This window comes from Mirounga leonina, unplaced genomic scaffold (assembly GCF_011800145.1).
Source record: "Mirounga leonina isolate KUSES-001 unplaced genomic scaffold, KU_Mleo_1.0 Mir_93, whole genome shotgun sequence".
Classification (NCBI taxonomy): domain Eukaryota; kingdom Metazoa; phylum Chordata; class Mammalia; order Carnivora; family Phocidae; genus Mirounga; species Mirounga leonina.
This window is the reverse complement of record NW_023270854.1, coordinates 45,394,416-45,414,875: the sequence shown is the minus strand read 5'-3', so window position 1 is coordinate 45,414,875 and position 20,460 is coordinate 45,394,416. Positions and strand designations below refer to the sequence as shown.

Here is a 20,460-nt window from a genome sequence, read left to right as displayed (position 1 = left end):
GACCTGTATACAGGGCAACACAAACACAGAAACACACAAACACACAAACCAAAAAACAACAACAACAACAACAAAAAACTCACAAAAATCTACTTTAAAGAATCTCAGCCACTAAATAATCAGGAAACCATAGTTACTGAGAGAAAATTTGAATTAGAATTCAGAAACCAGGAGAGTATTTTAAGACCTCTGAAATGAATGTACTTTAAATTGTAGTTTATAAAATAGTATGTGATAGTTCAAGATAGAGATTATGTAAAGCAGACTTTTTTTTTTTTTTAGATTTTATTTATTTATTTGACAGAGAGAGAGAGACAGCGAGAGCAGGAACACAAGCAGGGGGAGTGGGAGAGGGAGAAGCAGGCTTCCTGCCGAGCAGAGAGCCCGATGTGGGACTCAATCCCAGGACCCTGGGATCATGACCTGAGCCGAAGGCAGACGCTTAACGACTGAGCCACCCAGGCACCCTAAAGCAGACTTTTAAAGAAAGTTAAAATTACTTTTTTGTTTAGAAATGAGAGTGCTTTTTTTTTTTGCCCCTAAACCGACCTATAAGACTTGAAGGATTCTAAGTTTTACCTAAAAGACACACGTACTCACACACAATTTTATTGAATGAATTGTTACTAAGGTAAGTTAAAATATGCCAATAAGTAAAGAAGTTATAGTCATCTAAAACAGCCTGGACACAGAATACAATCTCATACTCCTGCCAGGTTTTCAGCATCCCATTTATCCCATGCGATGGTGCACTTCAGCATAATAATGCAGCAAGCCTAGGATGCAGGAGACACAGAAATAATGTCAAAAGCAATTCTTCACATTTGGATCGCACCACATCAAGTGCAAATAGTGAACTTAAACATGAAAATGCAATTTGCTTCTTCTAAAGTATACATTTTTATCTCTCGCAAAAAAAAAATCACTTTCATTTACAGCGCCTCAAGGTAAAGAGGATGGCATCTATCACAAGGGCAGAGAATGGCTGAAGGATTTAGAAGCAATCTTTTCATAATTCTTCTTTTGGCGAGGAAGTGGAGTTATGAGTTACTCAAAATTCATAAAGATTATTAAGTTTACATCCTCACAGAAGATCTGCACCCACTGTATCTCTCAACTATTCTGTCAGCACTGCAACCCAACACTGTTGAGAAGAGGGCTCTGGTTCAGGACATCCATCCATTTTGTGGGGTCATTGCACCACTGCAGAAAATAAAGCTGATGTCCCAGTCAAGAACACCCGCACCCAAACCAACAAAACGGCACACAACAAAATAAAACCCAAATTGCTTCCATTGGAGCAAGCCTATGAAATCTGCACTGAATTCAGGGTACTCATTCTATCAGCATTCCTTCCTGTAAGTGATTTTAAGAGGTAAGTAAGTTCCCATTTCAGCAAGTTTACTCCAGATTATCAACTTGTTTGTTTGTGCCGGCTAGGCTCTATGAATGATTACGCAGTCCCTCGGAGCCCTCAGCAAGGACTGACTCAGCACCCACAGCAGTGACCCCCTCACGTTAAAGAAGCCCCCACACGACAGTAAGGGGGCTTTCCTGCTTGATGAATGCCAATCTTACAGCTCTCATCTAAACGGAGCCTATGGGCTTCACGGTTTTCCTTCTTATTCTTCATGTAGGTCTATGAGAAGTTATGAAACATATTTTTCTAGTCCTCCCAGGGGCGAGGTCAGGGTCACGATGCGACCTCAGAAACACAGCAGTCCTGCAAATTCAGACAGCCTGGTGGCACTGAGTATTAGTGCTCTCTGCCTGGCCTAACACAAACTCTAACATGCAGCACAGAGCAATGCCACTTAGGGGAAAAGACAAGCAATGGATCAGTGGGAGAAAAATAATGGAATTTAATCCCATAAAAATATCCCAGGCACATGGCTCCTTTTCAACAAGCTGCCAACCTCAGGTGAGGGCCCAATGTTCTTATGAAACTAACCACTTGGAATTTACCAGGGAGCCACCTAACCGGATATTTTGATCAGATTAATTTATAGGATTCTGGACCCACCCAGAGATTCTCATTCCCACCATGTCAATAGTCCCCCAGGGAATGATTTCAAACAAACATACAAAAATATCTGTCTGTGCACAAGATAGATGTCTTAGATGTGTGAGGAATGACCCCAGGAACTGTGTAGGCTCATGTGAAAGACTGTCACAGACTAATTAAGGACACTGCTGCCAAAAAGGGAAGGCTGACCCTGCAGTCTTATTTACACAATTTCCAACTGGAGGGCTGTGAAGTGGAGCCCCAGTGGGGGCATTTCTATCTGAAACCCAAGGGCACCTGCATTAAGGAAACTGGTGTAAATGAATCCCTTTGCTCAATGACAAAAGGAAAGACACCAATACTTCAATTAGGGACGATAGGTGCCAACCTCTTGGATTCTATGTAGGGCTACGCAGTTACTTCCTTATTTGTTTATTATTGTTATTATGACTAGTTGCACTTCACTATGCATTCAATTAGAGGGACATTTCGAGGCAAGAACAATAAGCCCCTTAGACAGAAGGTAGTGATTCAAAAATTGCAAAACCTCAGCTTTCAAAAATAGCCTCAGTGACCTCTTGCAGTACTCTGACCACTCTGCAGCAAGCGGGAGGTAACCCCTGTGAAGAGCGAATTCTGGCAAAGTTCTCTCTTCACAGATGATGCACAGCTTAAGCTATAATGAGTTTTTGGGTTACAAATGCTGAACGCATTAATATTCCTTGATGATAATTATCACAGTATAAGCACCTTTCCCAATGTGAGTAGCATAAAGCAACTGAAGCAGCATTTTTGCTACATTTGAAACAAGCTGGAAAATGGGATTTTCTACTCTTGTAACCTGAGGTCAACATACATCAAGGATTGCATATTAAACACACCTTTATATGAACCCTGTATCACTTTCCTTCTCTCCTCCTCCATGTATACCTAAAGCTATCTCCTTGATCCATCCTTTATCATGAAATCCTTGATATGCACATGTATGTGATATACATCATTTCAAAATGAAATACTATCCCCCCCCCCATCATGTTTCTTCTTATGAGAATACAAATAGCAAATAAGATCAGTAAGCCGTGCTTTACAGATGAGATGTGTCTCTGTGAAGTTTGAATGAATACTGTGGTCACTGGCTGCATATAAAACAGGATGAAAATTAGAATCAAGCAAATAGGCTCCTAGAAGAACCATATTACATACAAATCTGAACAAACGACCGGCCTTTATCTTTACACCTTCAAAACTAATAACACAGCGAGAGCACTGAAAGACTTAAATGTGAATTCTGGCCCACCAACATGATGACAGTAAGGTTGTCAGCATCATGTTTACTGGCAATATTTTTGCATAAGGATCCCAGAAACCAATTGTCATTCCAGATTAAAAGAACAATTATTGCTATTTAGATAATAACTATCACAAATGATGAGAAAGAATTGATAAAGATGATCCATTTGCATCATATCAGTGTGTATAACAATTTATCTGTTATTCAGTATTTGCCATCACGTACCCAAAATAGATGCTTAATAGATTTAACTTACTAAACCCCAACTGGATTTGATAATATGCTCTGAGTGGAGTATAAACTGATTTGCCCTCATCCCTTTTTCTTTTCTCCTCTATTCAGTGAAAAAGAGAAAATATCTATAATAAAGCTCCATTGATGCTAGAACGGCCTAAAATAATCACAGTGTAAGAGCTTCCTTTATTTTTTTTGACATACTATAATGTCATTTTTAATATTCTATGTAAATAACCCCAGGAGCACTTCGACTTAACAGTGACAAAACGAAAGCCAATTTGAACCCTGAATTCAAAGCGTGTGAAATGACTCAGGTGTTGGTAGGTATGAGTCTGCTGACCTCATTTGTACCGTGTTACCCCCACACTTCATTTAGAAAAGATGCCACGCTACAACCACTTCAAGTTCTCTAACATCATTTTTACTTATGTACTGCAAAAATGTCTTCAGATCCCATCTGAATAGATGGCAGGGTTACCAGGGAACCTTTACTAAATATTTAACAGCACTTTCAGCTTATTAACTACTATAATGTGAGAGCCATGAAAGCATGATATACATTGCTCGCCTTTTTTTTTTTTAAAGCGATGCTGGTGCTCATTTTGAACACTCACAAGCCCATTCATCAGTCGAACTGATGCATTTTAAAAAGTCCTCATTTCCTAGCAGATAAATGTGGTTGGAGAACCTTTTTAGTGTAGAAATGACTGGAAATCTATTTGGTTTTACTGTGCAAAATTTGCTTTACTCTGGCTGGGGAAAAAAAACACAACAACCTCACAAAACATTTAAAAGGCCATTTTGAAACAATATGCCAAAGCTAAAGGAACACAGTTTGAAATAAAAGTAGGTATGTTTTTGTTTACAGGAATGTACATACACTAAAACAAGGCAACGAATTTATAGGCAGCTGAGAGAGTACATGTATTCATCAAATCCAGAAACAGTATCTCAAATACACGTCATATAATGAGATTACCTATTGAGACTGTTGCTCTTGACCATGACATTGTTGGCAGGTGACTTCATTTGCAAATATTCATGATTCCTCTTTTGAAAAAAAAGATGGGTTAATATAATCATTACATATACTATGTTAAGATATTTCTAACTAAAACTATGTTGTCTCTTTTAAAAGTTAACCAGAAAATTTTTCGCCTGTCCTGGTGGGCAGAGAGTAAGAATTCTCTCTTGAGATATTTCTATTCACAAAGAGATATACTATAGTCTAATTTAAAGAAAACTCCCTTTCCACTAGAGGTTTGCAGAGTGAGCATTTAGGCTGTAAACACTGTAACAATGATTATCCGTCCTCCCAGTTCTCAGTGGAGACTCTTGCTTTTGAAAATGTCTTGTGGTGACTTACTAAATTCAGGCTATTTCAATTAGTATTACTGCACATTAAAAATTAATTGCATTACTGAGTGGATTAAGGTTTAAATTTCAATTCTACAGTATGTGCACTAGAAATGACAGCTAAAAATCAATGCTCTTTGGCCCACAATCGGAAATGTGTACGGTTGAACAGCGCGGGACGGGCGTCACTGGCCAAGCAGTTTTAAAAGACTTGATAGTTCAACTGAAGGTGTGTCAGCTCTAATTCTAGATTTTAGTTTGAATGCTGCACAGGAGCCCAGCCTTAGGAAAAGAAAAACAGAACAACAGCTGCACTAACAATTTGGAAAAACAAATGGACACAGGTACTAAAATATGACAATAGAAAGATTAACAGTCACCCCAAATTCACATATAATTATCCCTAAACTAAAACCCTGCTCATAATTCTGTTCAATAAGAACAGAAGCTCACTCACTTAAATCTACACTATTTTTTATTAGTTATTGGGGGACGGTAGTTGGTTGGGGGCAGGAAATAAGCTATTTTTTATAGAGATGTTACTAATACATACAATATTCATAATGACTTTAATCTGTGTTTTAAGGAAATCCAAGAAGACAGTTCAAATACAAATCTTTCCCTTAAACAGTTATCTCCTCTCGGTGCCCCCATGTAAATTATTAAACCTCTTTGGGGGAAGGGACAAATCAGCCGATCATCCTGACTACAAATTTATAACACCTACACGAAATGTTTGAAAAGAAATGGGTCACTTTTGTTCAGAGTAAATTTGTTCTTCTAAGAAGAGGAAGATGAAGAACATCACGAATGAAGTCAACAGAGTAAAGTAGCATCAATAAAGACGCACAAAGCCCCCAGGACATCTGAGCTTGGAACTGAACGGTGATTGGTATGTGCCTAAGAGGAAAAAATGATGCCTGCAATGTTCCTTAAGATCCCCTCTGTGTTGCACCGGTGGCCAACAGCAAGTTCGGCAGCAAGAGAGTAAAGAAGATGGGAAGTAACAATAACAATAAAAGGAATAATCTGGTGCAAATGGACCCCAAGGTGTAGTAGTCATCCCCGTGCAACAATCGCCCTTCATTGCAATTTACTGATGTTGCTTCATTACAATACAGCATATAAAGGGGTAATGTACAAAGTGCACTATTTAAAGCGGCGTGTTTTGAAGCAGGCACATACCACCCTGGCCGGCTCTGCTACAGGAGGCATGTCAGACTGCTCGGAAGTGAAATTACCTGTGCACAAATTCAATAGAGGCGCAACGTGTATACATTGCGGTGATAAATTTGAGGGGCAGAGGATAAAAGGTAGCAGGGAAAAGTGTTTCCTTAGTGAAATATTAAAGGCATTTCAAATGAGCCTGAATTAACACATCCTTTGGAAAGGTAACAACTTGTGGCTCTGTTAAAAGGAAAAGATAAAGAATATGATGGTTGCTGTTTGAAAATACACACTGGCTTTCTGTTAATTCCTAGTATCCATAAAATGAACTTAATCAATGTCTGTAGGTGAAATGCACCTTCAGGTTCCTATTATTACAAGAGAAAAATGATTCGTTTTCTGAGTCGTGCCTGCTGCAGTTGAAAGTCTTACTTCTCAGTCAGCGCCCAGAAGATGCTGAAGCAATGCGTTAAGGGGAAGAAAGAGATTCTTTCCCCACCAAGGATCATTGAGTATGTCATTGGTTAATTCTTGCTCTGTGCTCCTCATTAGCATTACTCTCAAGTTTCTGGTTATCATATCCGAAATATTAAGACATAATAACTACGAAGGTGCAGATAATTGGATATTAACCAGAACATACTTGACTGGGCAGGAGGTAGGGCCCTGCTTAAACTAATCCTGAAATATATTAATCACCAATTAATGAAGGGGTTTCAAATTCATTTTCTATTACAGAACACCTCCGAGTATCTAAGCTTTTTCTAACAAAATGACTTGGAATAACAGGGTAGAAATAAGGAATATGACCATCTGACGATGTCTTGAATTAATTCCTTACAGCCTGTTGTCAGGTAACCATGAAAACTGTAGTTAAAACCTTGATTACGTTTACAAAGTCTGATGGGACGAAGAGGGGACACTTTTCAATGTTCAGTGGCCTTGGTTTAAATCCCAAATTTATCCCTTTAAGTGGCAGAGCGATAGCTAAACATTTCAGCGGAGAGCTGTCACAATATTATCTGAGTCTTTCAGCCTAGACAGACCTCTAGGCCTCCAACCTAACAACAGATGTACTCTTAAAATATAAAACCAATTAATGGGAGCCAGAGAAGTCCAGCCAAGGCATGCTTTGTACACAGTAAACAGTTAAGTAGTGAGAAGTTGACGAATATATTAAGGGATAAAAACCTTAACTACTTGGTGGTGGGAAAGTCATCACCGCATAGATGGAAATAAAATAATGTTAAGAAAAGAAAAAGGAAAACAAAGAAAGAAAAAGAAAAGAAGAAGAGGAACGGAGAGAGAAGGAAAGCTGTACTTCTGTACAATCCACGTGGCTGTGAGGTTGAGTCTGACCTGCCACAGATGTTCTATTAGTCTGGTTATAAAAACCCCCACTACGCTCCCTCAAAAAGCCTCTGCGCATACTCACTGGGTTGGGTTAGAGAAATGGCCACAAAAATGCCATTCATCTTAAAGAAAAAATAAATAAAATTTCCAGGTACATGACTCTCACAAAAGGATTCTAGTATCTTTTCACACTTGAAAGGTGTAGTAGCTCCCAGATACTCTGAAAACGACTTACATTTTTATGTCAAGAGAAAACCACGTTTGGATTAATGCAGTGTAAGCAAGAGATCGAAATGACATCAATTCCTCTGTTGTTGTTTCTTTTTTCCTGACTTTACTCACTTCATTTTGATGAAGACGGCGAGAAAACTCCTGTTCTCTCAGGGTTTTTTTTTTATTCTGTTGTTTATTGACTTTAATTTTAATAATTCCTAAATAAGCACTCACAGCAGATGAACTCAGATATGCAGGCAAGTAGGCCCTTTTATCAACAATTTTGCCATAGAAATACACAAACATTTCAATGGCTCTTCATTAGCAAACAAATCAACAAGTGATATTTTAATGCATGACTTTATTCCATCTCTGTGGGGACTGTAGTTGAGAGTGTGATGTACAGTACAGAGAAAGGAATCATCAGCCACAGTGTCCCAGGGCTCTCCCCATTGAGGTCTTCGAAGCCTCTGCTTAAAGAGTGCATTTAATTGACTGATAGACAGTAGCTTCTTTGTTCACAAAAGACAGCGAAGTAATGGCAGCTTGAAAATCGTACCATCTACAGGGTCTCCGGAGACCAGTAACAGGGGGATATGTGTCAGGAATAAATAAATAATCTAATTATTAAGCCACTTCCTGTCAAGTTAACTCCAATTTGTTGGCTTTTGAAGGCAACAAAACGAGGCATTTTTCCTCATTATGCTTCTCTTTTTATACCAGTGGTAATCACAGGCGGATTAAAGGGTGCCTGATTGGTTTTTTTGTCAAGGAACTGAGAAGCAGCCAACAGTACAGAAAAACAGAGTTGGGTTTAGAAGAAATTTCATGCTTGTCTCCTTTCCAGCTCCCTAGCAGCCCACACGGCTGCCCCATACAGAGCTACCAGCTGTACAGCAAATGTGTACCCCTCCAACTGAGGCCTACCGGGCCGCGGGCGCCATCCCGAGAGCTGCGAGCTACCTTGCAATCTTGGCAGGTAGGTACTGCTGTCAGAGGCATAATTCTAAAGGTGACCTACGAAACCCCATCAGCTCACCAAATGCAACAATACGAGCCGCTCAAGTTCGACGCCCACTCTCCATATTGGCTCCCTTTCTTTTGTTTACTGCTATTAACGGCCCTGAAACGAGCAGAAATAACCTATGGAAATGGGTCAGCAGAGCCTTCTTCCTTTTGTGCGTCGGAAGGAGCCCGTGGAAACAGGCCCGGGTGTGTCTGTGTAGACAGGCGTGCATGTGTGGGCAGGGGTCTATCTTTCTGTGTCTACTGACCGTGACTTTTGGTGCCCTCCATTCAGAAATGTTCTTGCAGACTTCATTCAGAAGCGGATACCCGCGCTGGAGAATAAGCATATCGAGCGGGGAGCCTAACACGGATACACTTGTGGCCTATTCTCCAGCAAGTCAGAGGTGAGGACAAACCCGGAGCCAGAAGCCCCGCCAACGTGATTCAACGTGAGGCAGTCACAGGGAACGATCCATCTGGCACAGTCCCTTTCCCCAGCCTCTCTGTACGGAGCCTAGGAAGGAAGGCTGGCATCCAGGAATTCGGCTGGAGAGCAACATTCTTCGGAGGCCTCTTTAAGGGCAAGTGCGTTCTCAAAAGTCACAAGACACTCAATCTTCAATGTCTGCGGACCGGATCCGAGCGCTCCATCTCAGGGAAAATTAACATCACAAGAAATGGCCAAGGGGCTTTCTGAGGGGCCAGGAAATTAGAAACTCCACTCACTGTCAGTATTTTTCACTCCTGTAAATCCAAGCTGCTGGGTGCGGGCTAAAACACACAACCAGGATAAACACCCCTGATTTTCTTTTAATAGCTTAACACCAAAATTAAGAAATGGGCTCAGAGATTTCCTTACAAATTTGCTTCAGAAATAAGAATCCGAATCATTAAGAGGAGCCTCGAAAACGATCTTATTCAGGAAAGACTTTTTTTTTCTTTTTAAAGTCTCCCCCCACTTTATTTGAAAACGTCTTTGTTTTTAGGAAGCCTACTCAGAGAAGAGGCTTGCCACGTTCCTGCAGCCCCACGTTGCACTCAGTAAAACAGTGTAGCTCTGTTCGATTTATGCCTGCGTATGTCCTTTCTGAATACATCTTGAATTTTTGTTAAATTGCGCAGATAATTAAACCCTCTTCATATTTACAGTCTGCTTCATTGGTACCATGAATTCTGTTTTCAGTTACTGTCTGCAAATTCCCTCTCTGAACAGTTTCATACTAAGCAATAACACTTCATTTTACATAAGTTTTATCTGATGTCCCCATACAGAGCTACCAGCTGTACAGAAAATGTGTGGTTCTCAAACTGAGGCCTACCAGGCTACGGGCTCCATCCTGAGATCTATAAGGCACCTTGCTGTCATTGGCAAGCTTTCTCTGCTATCACTACGACCATCACTCCACACGGCACACAACTTAAAATCATCTGATTATTAGAATTTGTGGCCCACACTCCATTTTATCCTTTATTTAATCTATTCCCAGATCACACATTTGTTTAAATGTTTTGGCTGGTTTACAAATCATGCAGCCATCTGCACAGTAGGTGTGACACCATTTTTTAGACAAAAGTTACGTTACAAACAAAGATAAAGTCATTTGAAATGCTTTGATGTTTGTTATTCTGCCTGGTTCACTTGGACCAACTCTAAGAAATAAATAGAATTATCTGTGTAAATCGATGAACATCTATGAAAAACAACACCCAGCAGAACGCCGAGCTTGCTCCATTACCTACGTTAATATCATGACAGCTGAGGAGAGATGACCTGGCCCACTTCTCATCTCTCCTGTACAGATGGCTATTAAAGAGAAAGTATCCCTTTTGTATGGTCCATGTAGAAACCCTTTATGGGCTTTTCAAATAAGCCAGCATTGCCCACATGAGGGTAGCTTTCTGTTACCATTAAACTGCCCAGATTTCATCTTTTTTAATCCAGCTCTTGATGAAATAAGCCAGTATTTCATCATTTTTAACACCAAATGCTTGTTTCTTAATTCCCTGAGTTTTGTAAGCCATCAAATGATGACTTGGAATTCAATAGTCTTCTCATTTAGAATTAAGGCAAACTCCAAAGAACCTAATGACTTTGAGTTTCTTAGGAGAGTGCAGATACACACACACACACACACACATATATACACCCACATACATATATATACCCACACATAGATGCATTATTGTAGATTCATTTCTATTCCTTTAAAAAAAAAAACAGCCAATAAAAGCTGAGAGTTAAAAGAGCAACACAGCCCTTTATCTTCCTATGCAGAGATCCCTATCTTTGGATATTTCCCCTTAAGACATATGAAATCCAAAACCACTATAGACCTCAAAATATTGGTTTTAGTCTATTGTAAAGCAAGAGCACTCAAGCTGAAATGTTTCAGAAGTGATACTGAATGTCACAAAACTATAATGAAGATTAGTCACACAGCACACCATCCACTAAAGAAATGGAAGGAAAAGAATGTCATTTGTGACCTTGGGCATCAAACAAATTGCAGAACACATGAATGTCACTTGCCACAAGAACAGACAAAAAATTCACCACAGTGTACAAAACTGATTTATGCATTTTTTTTTGTTTTGACATCAGTGATGTATATCACATGTAACGTAACACATGGGGTATACATCTTCCCACGTGCACGCAGAAGACTTGAATCTTTTCGTGGTCTTTTAAAAATTATAACTCTGACACACTGAGTATTCCAGATTTGAACAAAAATAGTATCTTTCCATCAGTGTTTTCCTATTAGTTGTCATTTATAGTTCCAAATTCAAGCTTTGCTTTTCTAAATAAATACATTTGCTTCCTCCAAATGCTCCCAAGCATCACCCTTGATCCTGCTGGGACATGTCTATTAGTGACTATTTGTGGATTTCCCATTTTTTCACAAAACAGTGTGTTCCGCCACCTTGGATACAAATTTGCCACTGTAACCCTGATCTTTCGGATCAGAAGAAAAATACAAAAACCCAAGGCTTATTAAGTAATCATTTCTAAGTCGGTTTTTAAAAATAATTCTTAGGTACATGGTTCACACCCATTCCCTTCATATTCTCCATCTGAGAACTTTGAAAGGGAGGCCTGGAAATGGCCATTGCCATATCCTGACCCTTCGTCCTCCAAAGTCCATGCATGTAGCAATCAATTCCAAGAATAATGGTATTTCTCCCCTTTGATCATTTCTTTGTCAAGCGGACTGGCCTTCGATGGTAAGTGTACTGCTGGTTGTCTACCACCAGCCGCTTGCAATTTGCTCACTATGTTTCATGAGACAGTTGTTTGGGGCTGTTTGGAACACATTTGTCTCTTTGGGGATTTAGACGCTAGTTGCAATGCCAACCTCTGCAGTGATCGAAATTTCTTTCTAACTAAAATAGATAATTAGAGGCTGGTAATTATTGGTCAAGAATTATCAGAGTGAAAAAATTAAGCTTCTCATAAATAGTTCTTGGCAATGTCATCTCTTTATATTATCACATGCCTAACAGCCCTTTATTCAGAGCATTTACAGATTTACTCTACTGCTGTTGAGCCTCATAATTTTATATGAGGCAATTCCTTTGCTGGGTTAAACACATTTAAATTCCCTGGTTTCATCTCTATCTGGGCTAATCCATATTAAATAATAATAATAACAGAAATCTCAAAGAGGAAAATAACAATAAATATTTACTATGCCGATAAAGAATGGGGAAAAATGAATTAAAAGACATAATCCACAATGGCTTCTTTCTGTATTCTCAGGTCAAAAGCCAATGTAATCTATGTGAAAGGAACAAAGGAAGACAAGAAAAAATTTCTCATCTGTGCAGACTTGAAAAAAAGGGAAATCTTTTCCCCAGGAAAGCTGTTAAAATGTTTTGTAGCTCTTTTTGTGTGCGTGTGTAAAGAAGAAAAGAAACCCCTAAATAGTCACTGGTCTGATTTCTTACTGAAACTGTGTCAAAATGTGGTGGAGAGTGAGGTTTTCTTTCTTTCCTTAATAGACGTAAGTCAAATCCCTGATGCATTTTCATTGAGTAATTATTCCTGCAACTCAGACCATGTGTCCACACCTAGCTGCAAAACGGCACTTGAGCAGAGCGTCTCCAGGTCTGTACCTGGTAGAAACATTGATGGTTTTCCTTTCACAAATGTCCCTGGCCAATAGCCCGAGACCAGCACTTCCAGAAAGAAGCATGGAGGTTGTCTGGCACAGTGATTGCATTGAACATGTATGCTACAGAGTAGCAAATGCAAATGACTTGGTTAAAGAAGGAATCTAAAGTTACACTTCGTTGGGTCATCTGCAGACCTCGTTCTCCATCAGGTGACATAATCCTTCCTTAAGACTGATTGAAATGTAGAACAAAATCTGCAAAAACACTATATACCCTCTTAACAAAAAGAGTAAGAGGCTTTTCAGATAGCCTCTAATCGTTCTTCCCTGCTAAATGTCTAGTTGAGATTATTTTTTGATTAGATAAAAAACATACACAGACACACAAACCTAAAAATATCTACCCTCAATGGAGGCATTTTAGTCAACAAAATAATGCTGCCTGCCTCATTTGAAAGACTAAGTATCACACTGGGATTTTAAAAAAGGATACCTTAGCCTTTGTGACATCCTCCCATTATGCATTCTCTTTCTGTAGATATTAACAACACGACTGGAGTTTAAGGACTTGGATGCGTGGTCAACAGATAAAACAATTAAATGGATGCTATTCATTTGTTTAGGCCTCAAGTGCAAGAGAATTACATATTTTATTATTAAAAATAGCATGAATATTAAATAACTAGGCCCTCTGTGGAAAGGAATAGAATTTGCTTCTCTGATGGAAGGTGAATTGTTAAATGCTCAGATCCCAAGAGGAACTGAGTGTCATATTAATCCACTGTAAGGTAGAGGGAGAAAGCCCTGGGAATGCACTAATGTTGCAAGGAGTGTAAGAGAACTACAAAAGGAAAGGTATAAAGCAATTTGAAAAGAAGGACCAGGACAAACTAACAAATGTCATGGCCAAATGATACTAAAATTGGAAAATCAAAAAAGTCCCCTCATTGCTCAATATTAAATTCCGATTTGACATATGCAAAAGAAAATGAATATCATGGTGAAAAATATATTAAATCTGTCTGTCTGGTTCCTGGGATAAATAATAAATTCCAGAACCCAAAATAAGTTTATGTAGAATAAAACCATACAGAAGCAGGGCCTACAACATTTTGCTAAATCTTCCATAAGGTGCAAATTCCGAGAAACGTTTTTGCCAAAGCCCACATAAAACTGTATCATGAAGCAGAATCATGAATGACTGCCACCAATAAACTCTACTCAAGAAATAAAGAGATGGAAAATATTAGCATTTATCATGGTAGAAGAATTCATTCTTTCTAACCCATGCCACCCCAACCCCCCCAAAAAAAAGCAGTTTTGAAAGTTTATAAAGAATATCTGTTTGGAATCCAAAATAGAAGAAAATTGCAAGGAAACACATTATTTAAATCTCTCTTACATGTTGTCATTACCTGCTAGACACTCAGTAAAGCTGTCACTGTTATTCTACCACACTGGAGAATAGGATATTGAATGTATAAGAAAGTCACTAATAATATTAGTACTTAAATCTGGAAAATATAGAGATAAAGTGATCAATATCTTAGCTGTTGTGTGTAAGTTCCACTTCACATAATTATGTACTTAGTCTTTTATAAGCAATAATCCTCCTAAAGACCCACCATTTGAAAACTATAAAGCAAATCCTATTGAAAAGCTATTAATCAATTTTCTAACACGCTTTTGAATTTATCTTTATTAATTTCTACAACAGCATTAGGAGTTCTGTTATGGTTGCTTTTAATGATCAGTAATAATAGTTGGAGCAACCCTTCCACTGAGCATTCTTAGAATGCTTCTGATTAGTGTATAATAAAACTTGTTTACCCCTGAAAACAAGTTCAGAGTCTAAAATGCTGAATTTTCTTTCCTGTCTTAGAGTTTGGTAATAGGAGAGCATAAGGTTAACTGGACTTTTTAGTATTATATCACAATTATTTATGGTATTATAAAATACCATCAAATGAGGATGAAATAAAAAAACCTCTCATAGTATAAAAACACAAATGAGTAACAAAAATAGCATAAAGTAATTGTCATTTTACTAGTAGAAAAAGATCTGCTTGATAAAGTTTAATTGGCTGGTAAAACTCTTAGTGTTATTACTAAGTGCTTATCAAATTAAAAAACATAGGAGTTAACCCCAGAGGAATTAGGGGATAATGGGACAATATGAATAACTGAAAAAATTATCCTTTTAGCTCTAGCCCATATGATAAATGCAAAATCCCTGAAAACACTGGCCGAGAGTGACTTCAGAAATCTTCACACAAACAGCTTTTATAAAGATCTATGTAAAATTTGGCAGGGAAATAAAAAATGATTACTGAATTCTTTACATGATCTTTATGATCATGATTATTTCCAGGCTGTTGAAATGATACATATAAAACGATCTTATGGCAATTTAAATTATTTATGTTTCCCTATCACAAAAACTCACCACTTTAGATTTTGATACAAAGATGCTTAAGCAACACACAGCAGTGCCATTACCATAATAACTTCTGAAATTAAAACCTGTCTAAAACTCTATGGAAAGCTAACATCCAGTTCATTAACCATTCCTGTTAGTTTTCAATAATGCAAAAATGATTAGAAGTTTAATTTGTTAATCACCTGTGTTTTGACTGGCAGTAGAAATATGATCCTCTGCAGAAGTCTAAACTAGCCCTTGCAGAAAATAAAATGTGCTAATGTCTTATCAGGCCTAATAATAGTAATAAAAATCAATCATGCCTAGGTAAAACATTGATGGCTGAACAATTAATTCATCTTTAACTCTGTTTAATTATATAGGCATTGATATATAGAAGTAGGAGAAAAAGCTATCTGTAGTAAGGTTTAGAGTGTCACTCACCAATCATGTGATTTGCAACATGAACCTGAATATCCCATTCATTGTAGAAAACCATCTGACACTTGATGCACTGATAGGTCTTCTTCTGAGAAAACAAGTATAAATAGAATTACTTAGACACATGCACTTTTTATTGTTTTCTTTAAAAAAAAAAAAAAAACCAACCCTACTCACAACATTTTTTTGAGATGCTGGTCTTAACGTGTGCTGTTAACTAAAGCTACTGTGGGTCTGCTTGGGCAAAGTTCCATGAGTATCTTACTAAGACTTTGTGGTTTGATCCCAACGCTATACTTTAGTTACAAACAGTTGGAAGAAATGGAGGCACATAATTATAGCATAATATATTTTTAAAGATTCCTAAACTAAAAAACAGAAGTTAGTATTAAAAAAAATTCTGTAACACATGGCTGACTTTCAGAAACTGATGTCTTCATAGATCCAGACCAAAAATGTCTGTGATGTCGCTTCTAGATATCCCTTAGTAAAATGGCCAGTAAGATTCGCGGAATCTAGCTAAGAGATTCAGTGATTATAATTTTTAGCTTTAGTCTAAAATTTAGATGTTTCAGAAGTTGCTAAATACGAGCCTTTAAATACATATTTTCTCCCATAAAGACAGCATGCCATACTGAACATTCTAACATCATTTTATCATTTTACATAACAGTCCTGGCAAGTGGAGAAAGCAGGATTTATTAATTCTTGTATCATAAATAAAGAAACTGAGGCCCTGGGAAGTAGAAAGTTTTGCCTGATGTCAGAGGGCCCTAGAGCTGAGAAGAGAAATAAGTTCTCTTGATTCTAAAGGCTAGGCTATCTGATAAAAACAGCCTTTATGACTTCACATCTTTATCACTGCTCAGTACATATTAGATGAACTCAATAAATAAAGCATTGCTTATGTTTTCCAGAACACAGCTACATAAACTCCTTTATGATGAAACCTGATATTTACAATTAAAAACCATCTTGGAAAACAAAATAAACCATTTTGAAATCTCCCAAATGTGAGAAAATGACATTTATAAAATCACATCAATGACACTTTGTTAAGGCATTCTTCGAGAATTATCATTTCATCCGCAGTCATATAAAATTATTTCACTAATGGAAGCAATAAAAAATATCAGTCTGTAAACTGCAATTAATTCATTAAAGAACTCAACAACATCAAAGTCAAGCACAAAAATTTAGCATCATTTCACAAGCCATTTAAAATTATAAATGCTGTTAATGTAAAATTTTCTTAATTATCATCACTTAACATAGTATTAGCTTCTGCAACACAGGATACTAGTTATTCCTTGTAAAACACAGAAGAGAAGGCCTGTTTCCAATGGAAGCTTTCTAAATAATCTAGCAGGCTTTGTACATTAGGCATGTCGTGAATTGAGTGTGCTGAATCTAAATCTAACACCGGGTTGAAAACCCTGACGATCACCAAGGAAGATTTACTGCGCTGAGCTGTTTACAAGATGCTTTTGATGGTGACATATAGAGCAACATGTGTTGTGTAAATAACATCTATCCCTTTTTTAACAATATTTCCCTTTAGAACTAGTTAGGAAATATTTCTTACTCCCAGATGACCTACATTATATATTGTTTATTAGCATACTTCTAGCATTATTCCTGATATGTGACCTTGCTGAAAAACAAAGAAACATAAACTTAATGGCTAGTCTTTTCTCTTGTTAGCACAGTAAAACATACAATATGTCGAAAACTGTCTCCAAAAATGATGACTGATGAATATGTTGGTGGAATATACTAGGACTTTTTTTCTCCTGGTCTAATAATAAAGAATAAAATCACTTGACAAGCCAAAATAAAAAAATACCAGCACTTACTACTACCTTCAAAATGAACTGACATATTTGAAGATCTACGTACGGAAGTTTTCTTTTATCATTGAAAGAAAATGCTTTTGTCACTGTTGATAATTCAAATACTAATTCTACTCTTAAGACAGTGCCTAAAACGTTATGTTCTATTCTTACTAACAAAGTCATACACTTATTTATAAGCTCCTAAATTGGGGGCTGAATGAAATAAGAATTTTATGTCATCAAAAACAATGTACCATGATCTTAAAATGCTGTAGTTTGAACTTTGCCTCTGCACACAGCCCACATTTCCCAAATACAAAGCAATGACATGTAAATTGGGATGTGTTAAGGTGTTCTTTTTTAAAGCCATGATATAAAATTCATTTTTACCTTCTATTTCTTTTTTTACAAAGTAATTTGAAATGACCTTTAAAGCATCCTTATTATAATTATAGAAATATTAAAAATATGTGAGAGACCCCTGCCCACCCATACACCATTACTTTAAGTAAAGGGATTATAACCTCTGAACGGTGCTGGTTGGCTTTGGGGAGCTCATTCCCTTGGAGGTAAATCCACTCCAGCTCTGTACAGCTGAGTTTGTAAAGGACTTCTTCCTAATTCTAGACCCAAATCTGCTTTTCTGCTACTTTCAGTCATTGGTCCTAACTCTAGGCTCTAGAGCAATAAAGAACAGGTTGGATCCCTTGTCTAATATGAAATTACATTAACCCTTTTTCAGACTGAGAATAGAGGGATGCTATAAGAAACGCTTTGAACAATTTTCACCATCCTGGTTACTCTCTTCCAGGTCAACCTTTTAAGAAATAGAACCCCAAATTAAGCACAATACTCCAGGGTTGTCCTGACCCTTAAGGAGTACAGGAGGACTGTCACCTCCCTTAGGACAATTACTTCCATTTATATAGAAGACAACAACAACAAAAAAGTCAAGTGAGATCATTTCTTCTAAAAGCATATAACAGTAAAAACAGAACTTCCATTGTTTGGGCCCCAGATTGGCCTTTATCAACGCTTAAGTTGTCAATTTACTTGAAATGCTAATTTAGTACAATTTCTAAAAGAGACTTTTTTTCATTAGCCTTTTTTAATGTGCTACTTGGGAGTGGGGTTGTCATTTCCTGATTGTTCTCTTTTGTTTTCTGATACTGATAGATGTAATTATCAAGGATACAACTTTTTCCCAGCACCTCATTATTTTTGATTGATTTTGAGAACAATTTAAATGTGCCTTTTTGACATTCTTGTTTTCAGTTATACTCTGGTTAAGGTACTCAGAGACTTTCAGAAAAGAGCATCTCATAAATTAAAAAAAAAAATGATTAGGATCTTTAATAATGTATACTTTAAAAAAACATTTTTCTGATTATCCCCTCCCCCCTCAAACTACATTCCATTAGGACTTAGGCTTCACATTGAGCTTCATCAAGCAAAAAATAATATACACTTTGCAGTTATAAATTGCTTTGATTTTTTTAAACAAAAAAATCTAACTATAAAAAAACTGACTATAAAAAAAGTCACTGAGTTCATAAGTAAGCCTCAAAACCAGAAAAGGAAAAAAAATCTTAGTTGCCACCATTGGAAGTGACTATTACATAAATCCCTTATTCTGAAAATTAGTAATTAAAGGCACAGAAGCACTAAGCTTTTTTAGGAGGAAATGTAGTTCATGCCTATTTGATGAGGAAAAGTTCTTTATGAGAGACTCACAGTAGAAGGGATGACAGAATTAGAAATCCACCATTTTGCAATACCAAATAAAGGAGCCCAGGATACTCATTAATGGATGCTAAAAACTCTTAAGAGAAAGGTTATTCTGGAGATACTCAATTTTTATCCTTTAATAACTACAAAGAGAAAGATGTACCTTTGCAGTGGATTTATCTGGTGGTAATCACTGCAACCAGACTACTTAGCTTAATATTACTACTAATAAAATCGCCTGGCATTATGTGTCTCTCAGTGTGATGCAATATGGAGTATAATACATCATAATAAAGTACTCTCATCTAAAATGTATACCTGAATCGAATCAAGCTTTTATTTTTATTTATTTTTTTAAAAGACTTTATCTATTTATTTGACAGAGAGAGTGAGAGAGCACAAGCAGGGGAAGCATTAGAGGGAGAAGGAGAAGCAGGCTCCCCACCGAGCAGGGAGCCCGATGCAGGGCTTGATCCCAGGACCCCAGGATCATGACCCGAGCCAAAGGCAGCCGCACAACCAACTGAGCCACCCAGGCGCCCCTTAATCAAGCTTTTAGACAAACAGTCCAGTTTTCAGGAAATGCAGGGACAGAGGAATAAGCAGTCCCCTGAAGGGCGGGGGGAAGTACACAAATCCAAAATATTCTTCATCACCAATCAAAACTATTCTTGGCCTATTATCTTCAAAGAGCCAATGTCACAGAGCGGAGCGGGGGGAAGGTGGAGAGATTGTTCTCAGGTGAAAAAGACTAAAAGGACAACTAATAAATGTAGTGTGTGTGTAAATGTAATGTGTGGATTCTGATTTGGGGAGAAAACAGAAAAAAAAAGGTTTTTGGGGAAATTGAGGAAATCTGAATTTTAGCTGGTTATAAAATAATATTAGGTAATTACTACTGTTAACTTTCTTAGATGTGACAATGGTATTATGGTTATGTGAATAAACATCCTTTTTGTTAGGAGATGCATACTGGATATTTAGGGGTGAAATGGCATTTACCTCCAAATATTCAGGAAAAAATATAATCATATACAGATAAAGTAAATGTGGTTAAATGTTAACAATTATTAAGCCTAGGTACATGCTTAAATATTTTCATAATAAAAAGTGGGAATAAATGAATAGAATAATTCATAATATGTCATTTTTTAAAAACACTAAACATAACCTGATTAAACCCATCCCTTTGGTTCATTTTAAACCCCCATACTTGATGTATACCCAAAATGATTTGTGATGAGTTGTTACAAACAGCTTTGCAAATTTTTTTTGGTATTTTTTGTGAGGGT

The 20,460-nt window shown here is 37.3% G+C and overlaps 1 protein-coding gene across 5 annotated transcripts in view; it reads right to left on the bottom strand.

Annotated features, from left to right (window-relative positions):
• ZNF521 (zinc finger protein 521) overlaps positions 1-20,460 on the bottom strand; it is a 274,395-nt gene that overhangs the window by 113,086 nt on the left and 140,849 nt on the right. For 4 of the 5 annotated variants that reach the window (XM_034995731.1, XM_034995732.1, XM_034995727.1 and 1 more), the window contains one exon: positions 15,609-15,693. In XM_034995731.1, coding sequence (XP_034851622.1) covers positions 15,609-15,693 — 85 coding nt within the window. The remainder of the gene's footprint in view (positions 1-15,608; positions 15,694-20,460) is intronic. The other variant, XM_034995728.1, reaches the window with a different exon arrangement.